This window comes from Eucyclogobius newberryi, unplaced genomic scaffold, assembly GCF_026437365.1.
Source record: "Eucyclogobius newberryi isolate DKJ021-1_F unplaced genomic scaffold, fEucNew1.0.hap1 SCAF_12, whole genome shotgun sequence".
NCBI classification, from domain to species: Eukaryota; Metazoa; Chordata; class Actinopteri; order Gobiiformes; family Gobiidae; genus Eucyclogobius; species Eucyclogobius newberryi.
This window is the reverse complement of record NW_027315746.1, coordinates 19047946-19071095: the sequence shown is the minus strand read 5'-3', so window position 1 is coordinate 19071095 and position 23150 is coordinate 19047946. Positions and strand designations below refer to the sequence as shown.

Genomic DNA, 23150 nt, shown 5'->3' with positions numbered 1-23150 from the left:
TTCACCTCTCCACAGATCAGACCAGTAACTTTGCCTATATGGCCCCTTGATGGTTGCTTATGTCCATGTAGTAAGCACATTTAGATTCATACAGATTCTACAGCACTTTTACATCCCAACGTTTTCATGGTTGGATGTGGCCGCACATTTTGCATTCTCATTGCAAACCTTTGTAATATTCATACAGTTTAGGTGAAAAACATTGGATCATCATTATGTCGTTGGCAATTGTATTTACCATACAAGCCCAAGGCTACAATAGCAAGAGCCACACTCACTACAAAACCCAATATGTGACCCTAAATACACGGGTACTGTCACACCTACTTACAGTTTTATATGTAACTAACAAATTACTTTGTATTGTAACTACACTTAAAACCACTGTGCGATCAGCCGCCCTCCTTCTCCTCATCACTACAGACTGGGCAAAAAGTTACAAAGCTCACAAACAAACTTTGTTTTCTTGAGGCACTGTGCAAGAGTGAAGTGCTTCTGATGCAACAGAAGAAACATGATTAAATATATATAAAGCCGAGTGTACTTTACCTCACCTGGAAACCTGAGACATTGCCTGACAGCGAGGGTCAGAGAGTGAATTCACACGCCATTTCATCAACAAGTCCAACATAGACAACTACAACATGTTTAATTGACTCTTTTAAAAACCATGTGATCTCCATTGGCCGTGTGCAGCAGTGGGACAGATTCCAGGTTTAATCGGGCGCACACTGTCTCCTGTTATCTGATGAGCTCTGAGGACATGATTCTGGGACAGGACGACGCATAAAAGGAACTCTCCACAAAATGGACAATCTCAAAAAGAGGAATCTCACTTTTTTCACCATCGGATTGATTTTCATGTTCAGTGGTGTTGAGTATGGTAAGTTCAAAATATAATCTAATATATAATGTTGTCCCCCATGTACTTTACGCTGTGTAAACCTTCTCTCTAGCTGTCATTCTGCCCACAATATGGCGGTATCTGCAGATTTTGGAGGCACCTCCATACTTCCTGGGCCTCGGGCTGTCAGCCTTCAGCCTGAGTGGACTGCTGACCGGACCCCTCTTCGGCTACTGGTCGGACCACAGCAAAACCACAAAGGGCATCATTCTGTTCTCCAATGTCTTTGAGATCGTTGGTGAGAAGAATCTAATTGATTATTTATTTCAATAGAACTAGTCGTGCAATATAAGTCATAGCCACAGAAATCAACTTTTTTAATGTCTACAAATAATCAGTAGTAAAGGAGACATGTTCCAGTCAACGTTAACCTGAAAGCATATGAGCATATGACATGTCCAAGGTTATTAATTTATTTTTTGCTTTGTTTGATGGGATAGTACACGCTGTGGACATATTTATCAGTGAAATTGCAGTTTGTGAAGAAAAATTGACCCAATGAGCAACATTCCATCTAAAATGCACAACAGACACATTTTGTGACAGTTTCAACAATTATTTAACAATGTTAAGCTATTATCAGGTATTATTATTTCGTCAAATCATAACCATTGTTTATTTTTCATGGATTTCGGCCCGAGTTAACATTATGGTTGCTAGGTAATAGACATGTCCGACCAGAAAGTACAACGTCACCAAAATTGGGGGGGAAATTGGCAAATTTGATGATAAAACTTAGAATAGTGTCCCGAAGACTACAACTGAATCTTTTTCCACAATGGAACACTCCTGGACCAATGAGGGATTACACCTAGAATAAAACTTATAATAAATATAATCATGTTCACTACGTTTTAGTGAAATGTGTTGCCTAACCTGTCATGTAAAGTTAATGATGAAAGAATCAATTAACACTGATGGTTCCTATTAACCACTTGTTGGATTTAAATTTGCAATTTGACATGATTGTAGTCCTTAGATACACGCCCCAAACTTGCAAATACGACACAAAAGTATAATGAAAGTACAGTATGTGACTCAAGTTGTGCGTCTTTAGCCTTTGTTTGCATGTTTCCTCATATTGACCTCTCCTCACCCGCAGGTAACTTCATGTATTTCATTGGATACTCAAAGTGGCTGTTGTTAGGCAGTCGTCTTGTGGCAGGTGAGCCTTCATTGTCTCTGCATGAGCCTCAAAAACACTCAGGCTTCAGGCTGAAACTCACTTACATCTCACGTTGTCTCTGTGTTTTCTCCAGGTATCGGCGCTGGTGCAGGATCTTCCATTTTTGGCTTTTTGACTCGCAGCACTCGACCTGAGGAGCGGGCCAGGATCTTTGCTGCAATCATGGCGTGTCGACAAGCCGGCCTTCTTGTCGGTCAGTATCACTCCTTTGTAGCTTTTTGATTGTGCTTGTGATTTGGAGCAGCCATTGAACAAAAGGTGTGTGTGTGGTATGTTTTGTCTTTAAAAGCGTTTCTTCCGTTCTCTCTAGGGCCGGCGTTCAACTTGTTCTTGCGTCTGTGTGATTTCAGACTGGGCCCCTTTGTAGTGAACAAGTATACGTCTCCTGGGGTAACCACTCGCTCATAATCACAGATCTGCCACGCTGTAACAAACCTGGCCTACTCAAACATTCTTCACATAATCTTTCAAAGCATAGGTGCTGCTGCCTCTCAGCTCAGGTAGATAAATACTAAACACCCACGGCTACACTTTTGCACATAACAAGCCATACTGATCTGTTTTCATCTCATAAGTCGACTGTAATGAACCACTTGTAGACCAGATGGGGCCTGATTGAGTTCTGCCCAAGAGCTGGAAGAACTACTTTTGTTTTACACACAATTTGGAACCACATTTTCATCATTTCCTAATTGCTAAATGTTCATGGGTGTTAAGTATTAGTTATATTCATCATGTTAATGGGGTGCTTTTTATGCTCAGCTGCATTGAGGAGCACATTGGCATTCACTCCCTAAACGGCTTGTGTTGCTCTGAAACTATAGCTACTGGTTTGCTTTGGAGGGAATCCATGTGGTCTGAAAATATCTCCACTGTCTTACACATAATATATGACAACGTCCAATGATACACTATAATATCACTGTTGGCATTCATTCTCTACCTCTTTATCCTTTATCTATAGAGAAGTTCCAATTTTGATTGGTTGATAAAAGCCTGCAACACAATCGTTTATGATATTCTCCTTAAAAGCGTCAGTCAAATGTTTATTTGTGTAACAATATTGCAAGCACAGGTATTTTTCTATGGATCCAGAGAAAAATCAATCAAAACAGTTGCTGATTTTGCTGATTGGCACCAACCTAACAAAAGTTGGCTTTTTTTTTCTGCACAGCAAATCCTTCCTTATCTGTGTGTTTTCTTTGAGTGAACACAGTATTTGGACTTTGGTTTTGGTACAGACATCATTGTGGCCTTTTGTTTTATGATAAATAAAACATGTAGATAAAGGGCGCCTATGTTTTGTAACTTTATGTTTGCAGATTTGGAGGCCGTGGATGTACAATATATGACACTCCTCCTCTATGTTTCCCCTTTGCACTCGCTCCCTCAGATCTTCATGTGCCTCTTGTGGGTGCTGCTCCAGTTTGTAGTCCTGGCGCTGTACTGGGACGTCCCGCCCCTCAGCGCCACGGAGGGGAGCACTGCCATGGCGGAGATCAAACAGGACGAGTGTGGTGTGGAGGAGGATGAGGAGGAGGAGGCGCCTCTCATGGGCCCGGACCAGGACCAGGCTGCGCACACCTACAGCACCGTGAACGCCGACCTGCTCGAGAACTCATCGGAAATGCAGCCCGTCCGCCGCGTCTCCAACCCTTTCAAAAACTTCAGCGCCAGCCGAGGTGAGCTGTCCTGACCAATTACCATCCGTCCCTGTTACCTCCAATGTTTCATGTCTGTTGCATTGATTTCCCGGGACGTGCACCCCGCGTCCCCTGTATAAATCAGTGTGTATGTATCCGGACCCATTAGCATTAAAGTACATGAAATGCCAGCAGTGATTGTGCGGCAGCATTGATGAAGCTCCCGTGCTCTTCCTCTTTCTTGTCAAACCTGCCTATCGATCCCTTCACTCTCGGAAGATATGGCAGAGAAATGGATGTCTGACTTCCCGTTTTATTGACCGCCCCGCTGTGCTTGACTTGAGGATGAAATAGAGACAGAATTAGTAATATGGTCAACATCCTCGGTATTGATTCCTCTTTTTTTGTTTTGAAGTGAAGCTACAGTGCAAGAAGCGAGCAGGAAGAAAGCCAAGGGTATCTGGCAGCCCTGGTTACAGTGTCTCTGGTTTTCGCTTTTGTGAATTATTGATCGCATCCTCACTTTTTTTGTGTGTAAGCTATCTTCTTGGTGCTTTTCTTGAATCTCGGCTGAGAAGGAATAGTCTTATTTTTGTACCCAGAATACTAGCTCCAAACCTTGTAGCAACAGATGTATTAAAATTACACCATCTGTCTTACCCTCTCTTTTGTATTTTCATTTTTAGACATTTGAATTTTGATTTTAGGTTGTCCTCGTAGATTGACTGAAATTTATTCACAAACTAATGGCCAGTGGACATTGTCCCTACATTTCTGAATAATTTAGACAGTGAAAATCCTTCAGGGAGGGACATGATTATCTCCAATATACATAGTGACATTTGAAAAATTCTCTGTGGGCCAAAAAAAATTGACCACACATTTTACCACCATAGCATTCCAGATCAATGATACAACAAGGGATCAATATCTGTTTTATGGCTCTAAATTATAACCGCATTCACCAAACGCGAGACACCAAAATAATTGTGAAACGAAAATGTTAAATTGCCAGTAGTGCAATTTTGGTATTTGGTAGACATGGTGTTTAAAGGTTGTTGAGCATTTGACCCGAGTTGTGTTTGCAAATAAATTATATTAATGTATTAAAGAAGACCTAATAGGCTTTTAAGTATGTATGATTGAACTATGATGTAGCTAGATAACGATTTTACATTTCATTCATTGTAAACTGAAATTAATGATCTGAAATGGCTTAAATTAGAAAATTGACTTGATTGGCCCCGCCTCTTCAGACAGATATTTCACCTTTGTTTTTTTGTTGCAAAATGTCTACGACAAGTTTTTGTATGACATGTGTATGACTCGGAGTCTGAATTTCTTAAAGGTGCCATAACATGCTTTTTTCACGTTTCGTAGTCTATCCTAAGTGTATAATTGATAATAATAAGGGTTGTGCAACACCCTTAACATAGTTAAGAAAATATCATCCAGACCTTGGACCCCCTCACCAACCCGGAAATGCAAACGGCTTGGTTTGATATTCGCCCCCACCCTTGCGAAGAGCGATCTGGCTCCCCCGCCCAACCCGTGACGTAGTCTCAGAGCGCGTGTGTGCCCCGCCCACCCGTGACGTAGTGTGTTCCCCACAGCTGTCTGCTCCGCGCTGCGCCGCTCCGCGCCAGTGAGTGAGAAACGATAGAACTTCAGATCAACACTACTTTGAGACTAAATAAAACTGGTTTTAATTCTACAGCGTGCGCAGAACAGATATATCTATATATCTATATATCTATATATCTATATATCTATATATCTATATATCTATATCTATATATATATATATATATATATATATATATATATATATATATATATATATATATATATATATAAAAGTCTTATGCCCTTCGCGCTCTTATTTCCTGGTTTTTCGGTATCGGATAGAACTTCTCTCCGTTTATTTTCCCGGTTGCTGCATCAACTGCCACATAAACCTTCACCATTGTGATAATAGTAAAGAGTGCGATATCATTAATGATGTTTTGGGCCTCTTTGAGCCGTGTTCCGTCGTAAATCGAAGCCGAAAAACTCCGGGGCTTGTATGATGAGAAACGGGAGCCTGGAGCAGCGCGGAGCCGGGGGGAAGTGGGCGGGAGGCGGCAGACGGGAGGCGGGAGGGGGAGAGGGGAGGGGAGGGGGAGGGGGGATGGTGACGCGTGCTTGCCCTTATGACGCGGTCTTGCAGTCTGTACTATAGCTAAAAACTGTGGGAATCAATCAAAAAAACACTCTGGGTACATATATGAAGCACAAATAGCAATGTAAGAAGGTTAAAAGCTCTGAAAAGTCTATTTTGCATGTTATGGGACCTTTAAATAATTGCCACTAATTACATGATTTGGGCGGGTATAGGTGATAGGGGGTAAACAGATATTATCTGAGCACTCAAGCCTCGAATGCAGGACAAAACAAGATTACTCAAACATGGAGGAATCAATCTAAATAAAGTAAGCTGATGATGAGGGAACACTAGTCTGAATAATATGCCCCTTTTCTCAGCAACTATAGGCCTTTGGAGGGGTCTCACACACACTCACACTCCTTTAATAGGGCTCATTTAGGGTCACCAGTTCACCCAGTATGCAGGTTTTTATGATATTGGGAGAAAACGGCTTTCGGCTACACAGAACAAACTTGTGTATTGTTTAAATCGCCTGCATCCGACCATAAAAATCCATTGAGAGCGTAATCTAACATAGGTCTGTGTACATTTTAGATGATAAAGATTTATATGGGACAATGTTGTTTAAAGGATAAGGCAGGGAGTGAGCTATCTGAGGAGTTTAATCTGACTTTTTAGTTTATACATAATTTCCTACTTTTCTTATAAATAGCCGTTTTTTAACATCCTCCCATACGGTTGTATTATTGTGAGTGCGGTTTGGCTCAGATACTTGATAAGATCATCCAGATACTGAAACATTTTGAGAGCTTTTGCCAGTTTCCCGCGCTGTAGTCGACCAAGCGATTGGCTGGGCATGTGTTGAGTTGACTACAGCCATACTTCAAATCAGCTGAAATTCCCCTCAGACACTGTTACTCATAACATATCGACAAGGAGTTTGCAGTGAGGGAAATTGTAATTGAACACTATATCTATTGCACAGGGCTAGACACAATCCAGATCATTTAAAATGCTGCTTAAAGTCAATACTTCTTCTTCCTTTCCCATCTCCAATATTCACAAACTCATGGGAAAAAGTACAAAACAAAATTAAATCAAAGTACTTTCTTGAGCCATCTGGCAATAAATGTCCAAATTTAGCAGCAAGCCGATCTCACATTGCCTGGAGTCCAAGTCCCCATAAGGGTCTTTGTTCCGCAGGAAATCCTCCATCAAAATGTGAGGGAACAACGCAGCGGTACAGCCAAGATTTTTCTCACGTCTTTCAAAGTCAAAATCACATGCAGCCAGTCATAGTTCCCTTAGCTGTTTGATCGTGTTAAATTGTCTGGTTGAAATGAGGGCTTTTCAGCTATTTTCTTTGTGTTTGTGTCTAGAGTTTCTGAGGGAAGAGGTGGTGGTTCTGCTGACGGCTCAGTTCATAACGCTCTTCAATCAGACGGCACTGGAGGTGAGAGATGGACAGCTGTTTGGCTCCATCTGCTCAGGTTGCAGACTTTACACACAGTGTCAGTGTCTTCACCCGAGCTCTACTCACTCGGCTTGTCACAACTTCTCCAGGAAAAATGCAGTTCTGCTCCATGAGAAATACTACATTCAAACAGAGGAGCGTGGTGTATAAATATGAACAATCTGAATGAGAAGTTGTATATTCTTGATTAAAAGTAGCTCCGTCACCTGCTTGTCTCCGGTGAAATGCTGTTGCTTTGCCTGGAATTTTCAACAGTTTGAACCTATCAATGAGTAAGAAAAATGCAAGTAATCCAATAAACGCACCATAAATACAGTTTAATGCCTGAACATTCCAGCAGGTAATGCATTGTTTCCAAGGAGACAAGCCGGTAAAGTGTACTGTCCACCAGAAAAGTTACATACTGTATGTGCACCTTCAAAATGATGGATAGCAATAAATATTTTATTGGTTAATTGGGGAGGTCAAGATGACTTGGTTAATCATTACCATTTTAGACGATACATTTAGTATTTAAATAGATTCTAGACGCTATTTATGTCACATTAACTTTAATTTATCATTTGGAAAGTTTGATTTCATAAAGCTGGTCACAGACTAGACTAGAGGAATGGGATCTATTGGAAAATTTGAATGAGAATTAGAATTTAGGAAGTTTTTTGGTCTTGGTGTATAATTGTGAAACATTAAATTGTTTCTTCTCGCAACTAAATTTGATATCGTGACATCTCTATTGCTAATGCTATCTCAGTGTTGCAGAATGGTTTGTAGACCTACAATAAACCCTGTTGGAGTAATTACTGATATGAACATTATTGAAATAGATCATTTATATTGGACAAGACCAAACAAATGAATGTATGCAAATATGATAGCTAAATCCGTTTTAAGTAGAAGTGGGTGAAAAGAAACCACTGCAACCAATAGCTTTAAAGGGCTTATGTTTCAAAATACCATATAATAACATTTTACACAATAGATGATGTACTGGATTACTACTACAATCCCTAAGCCTGCACTCTATGAGAGCTCGATCTATGTAAAGTACTGCATCTGGGACTATGCTGCTATGTCCTGGCCTTGGGTTATGTAATTCAATTTCAATATCAAAAACATCCATATTCTTTTGATGTGGACTGAAGCGCTGGCTCTGAAAGACTTAAAAGGTGCTTGTCTCAGCTCTAATAATAATCTCCACCGCAGCTCTTTACTGTATCGGACCCGCTGACCTTTCCCGTGTCTTTCACCCTCTCTCCCAGACTATGGTGACACCCATGACACAGCGCTACTTCGGGTTTGGGGAGCTGGGCAACAGCCTGATGTACGGCCTGTGTGGGGTGGAGGTGATCCTGGGCTTCTTCTTTGTGCGCTGGCTGAGCAGGACAGTGTCGGACCGCGCCATGTTGGCCGTAGGCTTGGTCATCTGCAGCGCTGCCTGTGTATGGTGCCTCGCCTTCCTGTGTGAACCAAGAGGTGACGTGGGTTTTACTGATGAACCTACTATTTATGACTAACAGAATATCATGACTCCTATACAGGCGATTGTTTCCTGCACTGCAACTTCTATTGTTAGAATTTAACTTGGAATATATCATTTACTGGCACAATTACTTATTTTAATTGCTTTTAATTCAGCAACAACAATGACATCAGCAACAGTCTCCCAAAAATAGTTATATTAGTTGTTGTAGTAGTTTTAAAGAGTGTTGCTATTCTAGAGTAAGGTCAGAAGGTAGAAAAGGTTTCAAAGGAAGTCATCTGGACGGTGTTTTTGAAATCATCACATACCTACTTGGCTCTACTCAGCATTTGGCATGATTCAGCCGCCCTCTTCCCTTTCGGGCCAAAGTGAGCTACACAAAAGTGAAAAAGTGTAATGTTTCTCATGAGCGCCAACACAACACCTCTGTAGCCTCCTTAAATGCCACACACTACAGTCTTTGATGATCTCCAAATGTGAGAGGACAAGTGCAGACCACAGATGTGCTCAGCTCTACATAGCACCACTTGCTAAGGAGATGCTTTCCAGGCTGAGTGGGGCTGAGTCGGGTAGAGTAGAGAAGAGTCAAGTAGGATCTAATGGAAAAGGGGCAACATTTCCAGTCTGAAGATGCTGGCCTGAGAAGCAAACATTTTTACAGCTTACGCCTGACAAACATTGAAACCTTTTCTACTATGGACTGGACAAACAGTTATAAGAAGGCTTAATTTTATGAGAACGTATCCCTCTTTTAATGAGGCAAGTAGAAACAACATTAATGTACTTAAAATGACTTCCAATCCAACCAGAAGTTAAAATAGATTATTTCTTCTTCTTCACTACTTCCAACCCTTGGTGAAAAAGTGAGCAGCCCAGTGTAAAATTAAATTATCGCATTAGAAATTACTCAAGTAAAAGTATCCAAGTCATTTGTCACCTCTGAGTGCCAGCATTGAGATGAAAGCCCATCAGGTCACATAAAGAATACCCACTGTAAATGATACAACAGGATGGCAGTGGTGAAACGAATGTTGGCCTGCGTCTGCTGTAACTTGTCACGTTTATCCCTGTGATTCCAAGTGACAGGTGCAGCTGTATGAGAACATGAGCACATATAAAAGGATTACTGTAATCTAATTAGGCAAAAATGCTATTTGTTAAAGCATATCCTGCTTTTGTTTTGAACTGAAAAAATATTGACAAAGAAAAGAATCCAAATGACAGATATACCTGAAAAAACAATGTTGAAATTGCATTTGCATTACAAGATTATAGTCATCTCTGAAGGGAACATTGAAAGCTGTGAGCGCGGGCACGGTTCCACCGCACAAAGACATGATGCAAGGCAGAACAAAAAATGTAGAAGTCTCCAGCTTGGCAAGTCCTCTGCATCGAGATAAAGATATTTTGCCAGCCCATTTGTGGAAGGAATTAACCCGCCTTCGTGCCCCACCATTGGAGAAAAATATGACAGAACAATGAAATCACGGTCCGCTGGTTAAGCATTATAGCAGAGAAATGAAAAGCAACAAAGGCATTAGGGATTTGTCAAAAGGATGGATAGTTTGGCGTGTGATAGATTGTGCTGCTCAGTCTGTAGAAGCACTGATATTTCAATAAGCAGAGTTGGCTAATGACGCTGTGCTGTTGCCATCCCTCTATTGGCAGGTGGTTACGAATGGGAGCTGTCGGCGTTTATTATAGGAGTCTTCCTGCAACTTCTGGGCCTTCCCTTCGTGGCAGTGTCTCAGGTGTCTCTCTTCTCCAAAGTCACGGCCGAGAAAACTCAAGGTGTGTTTATATTTACTGTCACTTTTTATATACTGTACTGGGGTGAATTGGAGAAGTTTGGTTGTGTGCGTTCAGAATACTGGAAACTAACTGCGTGGACAAGGACTTACAGGTGTCATTATTTCAAAGCAGAAATGATCAACACAATTAAAAACACAATATTCTATTTAACACATTTGGTTATTTTTCCATTTGGGTTCAACTGTTTTTTTTTGTTTTTGTTTTTTAAATGAATTCAAAAACATTGTATTTCTGATTAATTTTGTGATTATAATGAGGCCTATTCTATTCTTACAATTTTTTTTTTATTTTTTATGCCCTTATTTTATCATAGTTAAGACTTTTACTGTTATTATTATTCATTGTCCATTATAGACCAGCACCCATTTTATATTTGTAATTTATTCCAGTGAAATTAAGAAACATTTTCACACATTTTTCTGAATCTTACAATTAGCCTCACTTTATTGATCCACAAGGGAAATCACTGCGGATCTTATTTTTCTACTCAGTTTCATTTCATTCATAATTGGAATGACATTTTCCGACTCACTTCTGTTCAGCATATGTAGTTTATACCAGGCCGTATTTCATTGTGGGACGTGTTGTCCATAGGCTTCAGCCAAGGCGTCAGGCGCTCAGTGGGAGGCGTCGCCACCATCCTGGGTCCGCTGTGGGCTGGCGGATTGACCAACAATTTATATATAATGCTGGGGATGATGCTGGCTCTGCTCCTGATGATCTCGGTAAGCAGTCTATTGATCAGAAGAACTAATATGGCAACAATAACAGGCATTATAGCGTGATGCAGACGTTTAGGCACCAAGTGAAGAATATAGGAAGATGGACCGATCCTTATTCTATTTCTTTTTCCATAAAATAGAATAAGGGTTGGACTGGTATGGATTTTAAATTTAGTGGATTCACTTTTCTTTCCTTTTGGCCTTTTTCTTATCATGGTTCACATACAGATTAGTCTTGATGTTGGTGTATTGGATGCCCTACCCGCTCCATTCATCCAGAAATGGGAGCTGTACAATTGATCTATTCAGGCTTATAAAACCATTGTGGCTAAACTAGGGATGAGTTTTTGTATACGAGGGAGTGCCCAGATATCGGTACGGGTCCGATGTAGAAAATGTAGCCGATATTTGACACCGATATCTTTTCTGCACTGTCCGGTCTGTGTGTGTGCCCATGTGTCATACCTGTTATCCTCAGAGCCAGAGCATCACATTTGTTTTTTTGATAAGACAAAAGAGTGAAAATAGAAAACAAAACAAAAGACCAAAAATATGTTTACAAAAGCAAGCAACAAATGATTGCATATTCAAGATAAATACATTTTATTTAAAAAAAAAGCTAATGTGTGAACTTTACTAAAACTCAACATAAATGTATTGCAATTTATGGCAAATATCAGCACAACAGCAAGGCAATTATCAGTATCGACCAAAAAAAAACACATAAATATCTAAGGTAAATGCAAAAAACTCCATTAACATTAACAATCACTTATAGACTCAAAGACTACATTGCTGACAGCAAGAATGCACCAGATTGTAGACACATACACACATGTTTTGCATTAGTTAAAGCAGTATGAAGTATGTAGGGGTCCATCAGGAAGAGCATAGCATTAAACATATAGGCCTACATGATTAATACGTACATTTCTGCAATTCTGAGTAAATAATATATCTAAAAAATATGGGTGAGAATTACAGACACTTATTGTCGATGCTGATAGGACCATGCATGTTACCTATAGGAAGATATTACATTTTTCAATTTTACTGCCATGTTATTTGTTCTATTTGTGGAATTTACTGTGCAATAGAAAGCACTGACTCTCCTCTTGTTGTGATATTTTAGGTGATGACGGCCCTGTCCTATGAGCGTTTGACTGAACCCAGGCGAGTGGAGTGTGCCCTCAGCTCTGACAGTGGAGGGTAAAGCTGAAAAACACAGGAATATTCTAAAAAAAGGGACTATTACTGCACTTGAGAATCCTGCTGACAAAATGTGACTGTCAACCCCCCGGACTGTTAATCACACCTTACACTAGGGGGCACTGTTGCTCTCACATTTAAATTGAAGATGAAATGCCTATTATTTTTAAACAGGGCTATTTATACTCCCAGGTGTCGACGGAAAGATAAAAGGAGACGGTTTTTCCACGTGACCTCACTTTTGTTCCCGCGCTTTCATGCCGCTTGCAATAAATAAATTAATAAAACAACAACAAACCTCTTAACTTCTGTGAAATGTAAGCAGATGACACATTGAGAGCAGGATTACAGTTGTCTACGTCGGAGCCGGTTCTGTCAGTTAGTTCGAGGAGGAAAACGGAGATTTCAGTTTCAACTGTCTCGTGCCTTGTCTTGAGAGGATCTTAATTGCGTGTGCGGGAAGAAACGCCTGAATTAAAACTAAACTTGTTAATTACTGCGAGTCTATCTTTTCTCTATGGGGAGGATTTAAACATTAATTGCTCGTAGTTCATTATTCAAATAAGAAGTCGAGGTGTGACTTGAGTGCAGTCGGCTGTTCTTACGTGCCTCTAGGGGGCGCTGTGTGCCATACGTGGGGGCCCGAGATCAAGGCGCGCACAGTCCCTTTGTAGCAGGCGATGCGCGCCGGGCCAATCTCACTGTTTTTGCATAATTGCAGATAAGGCTTAGTAACCTTTCCAGTTTTCTACACTCTGCATGAGATATTTGGGCTATTTTCCCCACTAAAATGTAAATTATAATCTCGTGGACTCAAGAACACACACACACACACGCACATATATTTATATATAGGCCTAAGCACTTCCAAACCCTGATCAGCGCATTGAGGTACTTAACATTTGAACACAGATAACGGGGCGTGAGGGAATTAGGCCGCAGATCTGTTTGAACAAGCTGATTTCTGTTTTTCAAGAATTATCTTCCAAATGGCTTTGAAATATCTCAAAACATTGGGTTAGTTTTGGGAAAGTGGCCTAATTGTTTCCATGCCAACCCGGACTAATCTGTCATTTTCGTTCGACACACTTGAGAGACTGGTCCATTGTGTGCTGGAGTATAAAGGCTCGTGTCTATACTGTAACACATAATGGACAGGGCTATTTTACTGTGTGACAGCTTTCTGTGTGTTTTAATTATGTTTATGGAGGGAATTGGGTAAGGTTTGGAATAATTTCTCACAAGCACAAATGGTAGTGCTGCTACAATGTTGAGTAAACATTTATAATGACTTAATATTAAGAACAGCCAAAAGCTATGGCTACCTATCCTTAACCTGTGTAATGATATACAATACAAACTTTATTGCAGTCTCATTTGGTCAATATAAACATAAACACACATTCACAAAAATAAACATATAAGACAAATCTAAAATTACTTTGGCAATGTTCATTTTGTATTTGGTTATGATGTATCTTATTACTTTTAGTCAGATCATTTTTGAGTGAAGTGTATTTAGCTTCACATGTTTCGGCTCTAGAACCCCGTCCCAGTTATGATGTGATTATTCCTTTTGCAGTGGTCTGACATTGTGGGTTTAGAGTCTGTAGTTTCCTTCTTGCATTAGGTTTGGTGTTCCATTGTTCTAATGTCTGTCCAGTTTCTCCTCTGAATGTCTTATTGCATGATTTACATGGTACCTCGTATATTGCATTGCATTTGTCTTTCAGAGGGCTTTGGGTCTTTTGGGTGAACTAAGAGAGACATTAATTATTTGATTTTAATAGGTCTCAATGTGTGTCATTAACTTTCAAACAAAGCATATATTTACAGCATTTATAGCTTGGATACATTATTTTTTGCAAACAACAAAGGGCACTTATCCAACAAGGGACTTTCAATAAAATATACACAATCATCCATGTTGGAGGTCTACTACTTCTAATAATAAAACATTTGACTTATTGGCCATGAAAGACACTTGTCATTGCCTCGTGGCGGTTTAGGCCACAGTAGCTGTGATTGCTAATCTACTCAGTGATCTCTCCAGTCACATGAGCCACTGTCAACCATAGCCATAGCCTGTCATACTCTTCTTAATTACTGTATTTTGTATTTATTACTAGCTAATTGTATTTAATGACTAACTTTAATCTGAATGCTATCCAAGCAATGCCACCTTGATTTTTTATTTTTTTTGCAGCCTCTATTAGAAAACATTCGTAACGGCCATAGCAATGGAGCCAGCCTTATATTTAGACAGACTGATTAAATCTCTATCTCTCTAAAGTGTACTTCGACATGTTACTCACTAAGAGCCCACAGAGGCCATGCCGCCCCTGAGGACATAAATAGACAAGTCCTAGGCCTCAGGCTTATATGTTAAATATACTAAAGGTTGGCAACTCAAGCTCAACTTATGAAATTTTAAACATACACAACCATTTGATGCAAGAGCCAACAATCTTTTCTCTGGACAGTGGACAAAGGCTGGTCGCTATGGAGATGGAGGTTTTTGAGGGTGGAAGCAACAGCCAAGGATAAAACATGATTATGTAATTGAAGAGTAGGACCCTGGTTTATTCTAGTGGTGCTGACGCAGGTGTAGATCTGCAGAGTACAATGGTCATGTTGGATGACTATGTGCCTCAAATAGCTCTGTCATATTTCAGCAAGAACCGGACTGAAGCCTCCTAAAGGTGAGCTAAGGTGGGAAATGGAAAGTTTGTTTCACATTCTTTCCTTAAGGATTTTCTCTTCCTGCAGTGCAAATCATTTGTCTTTCTACACTGGCCATTTGCATATTATACCGTTGGGATTTTTGACATGTCAAAAAGTTTCCATCATGGTTTGTTGGTTTTATTCTCTTGGGAAGACACCTCATAAGATTTGTGAAGAATATGATCTCATCTATTGCAGACTGAACTACCACAATAACACATAATTCATTTTTAAATTCGTAGAAATAGAAACCACTTACCTTGGGCATATTTTCATGTTTTTTTATTTATTACTTAGTTTGGTGGGACAGTCCGTGTGAAAAATATTTATCATTGTTTTGCGTCAGTCAAGTTGCAGTTTGTGGACAAAAAATGAAATGTAAAATGACAGGGAGTCGAACTAAGTCAATAGTTTAAATCATTTAACAAAATGAAGGTGTTTTTATTTGTCAAATCATAACTATTGTGCAATTTATGTGGATTTTGGCCCTTGTTTACAATATGGTCACTCCGTAACATGGAGCTCATGTCTAACCAGTGATAACTTTATAAACATCACCAACATTTTCAAACTGGGTAAAAATAGGCAACATTTGTGGTAAAATCTTAAATATAATCATGTTCACTATGTTTTATGTGTAGTCTAACCTGTCATATACACTTTCAACACTCATTGTCACATGGCAAGAGACATTTCCAGTTCTGCTTATGTAATTTATTTATTTTTGCTTTTGCATTTTTATTTTCCGGACACCAAACATTTTAACCTCCCCCATATCGCTGTGGTTGAATGTTTGGACTCATCTGACCTATATACTAACCTTTACAATATATACAACACAAATGCAGTGGGTATTGATTTTAACACAAAACCCTCATTCTAGCTTTGAAGATGGAGCTATTTTTATTGCACCGGGGACTGTGAACATCAGAGGAACTGCTTAACCTAAATTTTACACTTAATTGTAGTTGGACATTTGCTGCAGGCTTACTTGTACGTCTTTATTAAAATGCAATGAAATATATCCTCTTTTCATCAAGGGCAATTTCACCCAGAGCTGGTGCCACTTCCTGCATTGAGCAGCTCTAAAGCCAAATTGACGCTGTCACCTAGGAAAGATAAAGGTAATTGGTTGTAAAGAGGAAAACAGTATTTGACTCAGGCCCATGTATAATAATTATGTTAGGCCCAGAGAGGGGCTGGGCTCTTCCTGATGGCATTAGCTGGACCGCGCACGCTTGTTAATGGCTCGGAGATGATAGATGAGCCATCATCAACTGGAAAAATATGAAATCAGGCCAGCACCAGACACGCACCGTTTCTGCTCATTTTAGTCATTTGAATTTTTTTCACAATGTAGCCTTTTTTTTTAATTAAAAACATGAGGGTTCCTGTCCCAAACGTGCATAAATGTTTGAGATGGGCATGGCCTTCAACCTAATAATATGCACAAGAAACCGTTGAAAACACATTGTTTTTAGCTGAATGTGGTAATGATTTCATCCTTTTAGGACACTAGTCCTTATCCATTCTCAGTGTTAGAAAGAAGGCTTTGAAAATGCTAGTTACACAAGACACAATACACCAACACCTGCATTAAAGCTGTGTATAAATTAGTAGATTTTGTGTTTTCTTGCAAAGAGTATATTGTAACAGCAGGATTTTGTGACAAAAATGACACCGCTGAATGCTGTCGGCATTTATTAACAATGTTTTAGCGCGAGGGCTACCGGACCGCGCTCCAGGGCGTAGCATTAGCATTAGCAGTAGCAGTAAGGCCGAGCTTAGCAGTAGCAGTAAGGCCGAGCTCCCGTGCAGCCGGGACTAGACCAGGAACAGAATAGGGACCAATTTGTGACAGTTCGGAGGGGACAAGGCGCTAAATGCCGAACCTCAGAGCACCGTGAGCTTCACGTCTATAATAGGTTTTCTCCCCTCAGCGATCACACGCCCGCTGAACACACTAGAGAAACTCTTGTAATCGGGAGTTCTATTGTTAGAGACGTGAAGCTGCCAGCTGCTAGCGTTAGGTGTTACCCGGGGGCCAGAATGGGTGACATCGAAGGAAACCTTAGGATCTTAAAGCAGAGTAGGACCCGTTTCCGGCGAGTCGTGATTCACGCAGGCGGTAACGACGCCCGGCGGAGACAATCAGAGGTGCTCAAAGTTCAAGTAGCCGCGGTGTGTGACCTAGCACTGTAACACTGTAACATTTTCTGGTCCCCTGCCCAATCGGATCAATGCTGAATAGTACAGCCGTCTTTCAGCATTCAACAGCTGGTTATCTAGATGGTGCCCTCAAAACAACGTAGTCTTTATTGATAACTGGAGTGCGTTTTGGGGAAAGCCCGGGCTCATACGCAGGGATGGCATCCATCCGAGGGTACATCCCTATTAGTTCGTAATTTGACCGATAGTCTTATTCGTGTTAAGTGACCATCTAGGGATGAGCCCCGGGCGCAGAGCAGCAGTTTAAGACGCTCCTCTGTCGCTGAACTCTCGCCCGTTCTGTTACATGTGAAGTGTTCAGATTCAAGACAGATAGAGACTGTGTGTGTCCCTCGTGTTCCTCGTACAAATAATGCCAAAAAGTCACATCTCAGAAAAAATATTTCAGGCGTCAGACCAAATAACTTAAGGAAAATAACAATCACAAATGACACAAATACACAAATGAATAAAAACGTAAAATGTGGACTGCTAAACATTAGAGCAATTTCCTCCAAATCGCTCTTAGTTAATGAATTAATTAGTGACTATAACATAGATCTTCTAGCTCTAACTGAAACGTGGCTTCAACAAGACGACTACGTCAGACTAAATGAGTCCACCCCACCCACCCATGTTAACTTTCAGACTGCCAGGAGCACAGGCCGAGGTGGTGGTGTGGCAGTGATCTCACACTCAAGCCTACTCATGAGCCCTAAAACTAACAATGCATTTCACTCATTTGAAAGCCTTATGCTGTCAATCACATGTCCAAATATGAAAAACCAAAAAGGAGTTTTGTTCATAGTTATCTACCGACCTCCTGGTCCCTACTCAGAGTTTTTAACAGAGTTTTCTGACTTTATATCAAACTTAGTGTTAGCCTGGGATAAAATAGTTATATCTGGAGACTTTAATATCCACGTGAGCATGAGTGATGACGCTCTCAGTAATGCCTTCAGCGCCTTGTTAGACAGCATTGGTTTCACTCAGAATGTAAATAAACCGACTCACACTCACAAGAACACTCTGGATCTTGTCCTAACGTATGGAACAGAGATTAGTGACCTCATTGTCCTCCCTCAAAACCCTATATTGTCAGATCATTTCCTAATTACCTTTCAGTTTATTCTTAAAGATCATCCAGTCCCACAAAATTAAGTTATAATGAAAAGGACAATATCTGAAAAATCTATCTCAAAATTCAAAGAAATAATAGAGCCAATATTCAGTGACATGTCATGTGATCCTGCTGAGAACAGCTTTAGTCCCAGTTTAAGTGATCAATGTGTCGACTTGACCATGAATTCTCTGAAGTCTGCTCTTGACGTTGTAGCGTCGTTAAAACAGAAGGTCATTAGGCCAAAGCGCGCCTCCCCATGGTACAACCAAGAACTGCGTTCACATAAACAAAGAGTTAGAAAGTTAGAGGGATTATTTCGTCGCTCTCACACAGAAGAATCCCTAAAAGCATGGAAAAGTTGCTCCTGTCCTATAAGCGGGCTCTGCGTAAGGCCCAAACCAGATATTATTCAAATCTAATAGAAGTCAACAAAAGTAACACTAAATTCCTTTTCAGCACTGTAGCTAGGCTAACAAATTGTCACAGTGCAGTAGAGCCCTCAATCCCAGCTACACTCAGCTCTGATGATTTCCTCCTATTTTTTAACAATAAAATAAAAACAATCAGAGATAAATTAGATGAAATTACCCCCGCTATTAGCCCTGAACTAGCCCAAGCTGTAAATCTAACGTCCCATATAAATCCACCTGTAAACTTAGAAAGGTTCACAGCTGCTGATCAAGCAGAGATAACTTCAGCCATTATGTCCTCTAAAAGCTCAACTTGTGTCCTAGACCCCATTCCAAGCAGACTCCTCAAAGACATTCTCCCCCTAATTATAGACCCTATTCTTAATATAATAAATACTTCACTCGAAAGTGCCTATGTTCCACAGTCTTTCAAACATGCAGTCATTAAACCTCTTCTGAAAAAGCCTAATCTAGATCCCAACCTATTGGTAAACTACAGACCTATTTCAAATCTTCCCTTCGTCTCTAAAATCCTTGAAAAAGTTGTAGTAAAACAGCTTTGTCGCCACCTGCAGGACAATAACTTATTTGAAGTTTTCCAGTCAGGGTTCAGAGCCCACCACAGCACTGAAACTGCACTAGTTAAAGTCACAAATGATTTGTTATTAGCCGCTGACGATGGACTGGTCTCAATCCTGGTTCTGTTGGACCTCAGCGCAGCGTTTGACACCATTGACCACAACATTCTACTGCAGAGGTTAGAATGTGATGTAGGTGTTGGAGGAACAGCCCTCAGCTGGTTTAAATCCTATTTATCTGATAGGTACCAATTTGTTAATGTAAACCAGAGCTCCTCACTGTGCTCTAAAGTAATTTACGGTGTGCCACAGGGTTCGGTACTCGGTCCAATTCTGTTTACTCTTTTTATGCTGCCATTAGGCAACATGATCAGAAAGCATGACATTAACTTCCACTGCTATGCAGATGACACTCAGCTGTATTTATCAATGAAACCTGATCAGAGCGATCAAGTAGACAGACTTAGTACTTGTGTGAAGGAGATAAAAACCTGAATGACACTTAACTACCTGCTTCTTAACCCTGAAAAAACCGAGGTCATTGTGCTTGGCCCTAAGCATCTACGAGACGGTCTATCTGAGCAGATAGCCACACTGGACAATGTTAGTGTAGTCTCTAGTTCTACTGTAAGAAATCTTGGAGTCTTATTTGACCAGGAGCTCTCATTTAAAGCTCATATAAATCAAGCTTGTAAAACAGCCTATTTCCATTTGCGCAACATAGACAAAATCAGAAGAATCCTGCCTAAAAGCGATGCTGAAAAACTTATCCATGCATTTGTAACGACTAGATTAGACTACTGTAACTCCCTGCTTGCAGCGTGTCCTAAAAGCTCCATAAAAGCTTTCAACTGGTTCAAAATGCAGCAGCAAGATTACTAACAGGAACAAAAAGAAGAGAGCACATTACGCCAGTGCTGAAGTCTCTTCACTGGCTCCCCGTCGAGTTTAGAATCAAATTTAAAATTCTACTCTTGACCTACAAAGCCATAAATGACATGGCCCCTTCCTACCTCAAAGATGCTATAGAACCATATCATCCAAACAGAGCTCTTCGCTCTCAGAATGCTGGCCTTCTGGTGGTCCCAAGAGTCTCTAAAAGTACTGTAGGAGGTAGAGCGTTTAGCTACCAAGCTCCTGTGTTATGGAATCAGCTCCCGACCCATGTTAAATATGCTGACACAGTCTCTTCATTTAAGTCCAGGCTTAAAACGTTCCTCTTCGAAATCGCTTATGGTCAGACTAGTTAGGAACAGAAACATAAACCCACAGCTTTAGCTACGCTGCCCTAGGAGTAACTGTGCTGGGGGAAGTATGACAGCTTGAGCACTATCCTCTTCTTCTGACTACTTATGCTATCAAACAATATTTATTTTTTAATTCCACTTGCAAACTGTTCACCGCCTTCTTTTTCTTTCTCTCACTCCTGAGGACCTGTGGACCCAGATGTCCCTCTCCTGGTGAAATGGTCCCTGCCCTATGTGGACGGTCCCTCATCTGCCTGAAGAGTGGGTCCAGCTCGCCTCCGACGGTCCCTCATCTGCCTGAAGAGTGGGTCCAGCTCGCCTCCGACGGTCCCTCATCTGCCTGAAGAGTGGGTCCAGCTCGCCTCCGACGGTCCCTCATCTGCCTGAAGAGTGGGTCCAGCTCGCCTCCGACGGTCCCTCATCTGCCTGAGGAGTGGGTCCAGCTCGCCTCAGGTCGGTCCCTCATCTGCCTGAAGAGTGGGTCCAGCTCGCCTCAGTCGGTCCCTCATCTGCCTGAAGAGTGGGTCCAGCTCGCCTCCGACGGTCCCTCATCTGCCTGAAGAGTGGGTCCAGCTCGCCTCCGACGGTCCCTCATCTGCCTGAAGAGTGGGTCCAGTTCGCCTCAGGTCGGTCCCTCATCTGCCTGAAGAGTGGGTCCAGCTCGCCTCAGTCGGTCCCTCATCTGCCTGAAGAGTGGGTCCAGCTCGCCTCCGACGGTCCCTCATCTGCCTGAAGAGTGGGTCCAGTTCGCCTCAGTCGGTCCCTCATCTGCCTGAAGAGTGGGTCCAGCTCGCCTCCGACGGTCCCTCATCTGCCTGAAGAGTGGGTCCAGCTCCAGTCTCCCTCGTGTCCGTCTGTCCGTCTGTGAGAGTCGGATCTCTCCTTCACTGGAACTCCTCCAGGTTTCTACGCTTTTTTCCCAAAGAGGTTTTTTTTGCAGTTTTTCCTGGCCGAGAAGGAGAGTCTAAGGACAGAGGACCCTGGGACATCGTCCCTCGCCACCACGGACATTGTCTGACTCCCTCGCCACCACAGACATTGTTGATTTGGCCCTCAGAGGCAACTGTTGTTGTGATTTTGGGCCTTACAAAAATAAATTGATTTGATTTGATGATGTATTTTATTTCTCTTCAAGTCATAAGTAAGAGCGACAGCAGCACTCGGATTGGCTGCACTTGTGCAGTCCGCCTCAGTTTCTCTTCACCGTCTGAAAGCTCTTTTAAAAATGTAATGAAAATAAATGCTAGTGGATATTCATTAACAATTTGCCAAAAAAAAATAGTTAGATAGATTTAAAAACTAACCTCCTCTTTAAAAATAAATAAATAAAAAAATCACCCCAGATTTACAATTTATTTCGTAATGTACAGTCCGTATTCTGAATACTTTTATTTAAGCGGCATCCAATCAGAGACCTAAATTGCGCATGTATTTTGTATATTTCTGACTAATGCCGTGCAGTTTTTGTACATAATGTATAATGTACTCAATGTATGTATGCATGTATCATCGACATGTTTAGTTACTTCCCAACACTGGGGGCGGTACGTTGCTTCTCTGACCACAGCAGTCCTGAGGAAGACTGACATTCACACAAATCTCCAGCAATGTCATTGCTGTGATTGATCATTCAACAATAAAACATATGAACACTGCATCTTTTTGATCTTAAAAAACAGTAGTTGAGAACCTCTGTTACAGTATTGGCGTTGTCATGGCTCATCCTACTTAAAAGAGCATATTTGAGTAGCATTGTATAAAAACGTCCCTTTTATTTAACTTACATGTGAGTGTGCATAATTGGGTGATCCATACAGCGCTGGTCCCTAATGAGCTGACACGGGAGAAGGGAACAGCAGTCTGCAGTGTGTGTGCTGCCGCTGCTCTGTATCGATGAATACAAATCCCACCTCCCTCTGTGTCATAAGGAACTTCAGACAGAACTCACTGGCGGCAAATGTCATTAATTACATGAGACAATGCAGTAGATGGCGAGGCTACGCTCACTCTCTCTCTGCATGCTCATTTAGGCCCAGTGTTTTTTGTGTTGGATTCTGCGTCTCGTCTGATAGCTTGAATCAATTGCCTCCACCCACACCAGCCATCCACCCCCGTCATACTTCACATGCCTTTGGGACGCCAGAGTTAAAGTCGCCCATTGATTGACTTCTTTTTTTGTATTCACATTGGAAAGATATTCAGATCATTCCCATTTAGGGACGTGGATGCCTGGCGCATATTGTGTTGCTTTGTGGAGTTTGTGGAGCTGCTGCAGAGGCGCCGC

General features: G+C 41.2%; 1 protein-coding gene across 1 annotated transcript; it reads left to right on the top strand.

The window, feature by feature from the left end:
* The first annotated feature begins 781 nt into the window (after positions 1–781).
* On the top strand, positions 782–12867 carry mfsd8l2 (major facilitator superfamily domain containing 8-like 2). Its single transcript, XM_072440370.1, has 11 exons — positions 782–883; positions 957–1142; positions 2007–2069; positions 2164–2283; positions 2401–2480; positions 3484–3772; positions 7259–7332; positions 8613–8826; positions 10502–10624; positions 11240–11370; positions 12500–12867. The coding sequence occupies exons 1-11, from the start codon at positions 808–810 to the stop codon at positions 12578–12580; spliced, it is 1437 nt and encodes a 478-aa protein (XP_072296471.1). The 5' UTR covers positions 782–807; the 3' UTR covers positions 12581–12867.
* Positions 12868–23150: the final 10283 nt, after the last annotated feature.

Coding starts and splice junctions, on each gene's coding strand:
- mfsd8l2 (XM_072440370.1), top strand. CDS start 808: ATGGACAATCTCAAAAAGAGGAATCTCACTTTTTTCACCATCGGATTG. Junction 8,827..10,501: donor CTTCCTGTGTGAACCAAGAG/GTGACGTGGGTT, acceptor CTCTATTGGCAG/GTGGTTACGAATGGGAGCTG. Junction 11,371..12,499: donor CTCTGCTCCTGATGATCTCG/GTAAGCAGTCTA, acceptor GTGATATTTTAG/GTGATGACGGCCCTGTCCTA.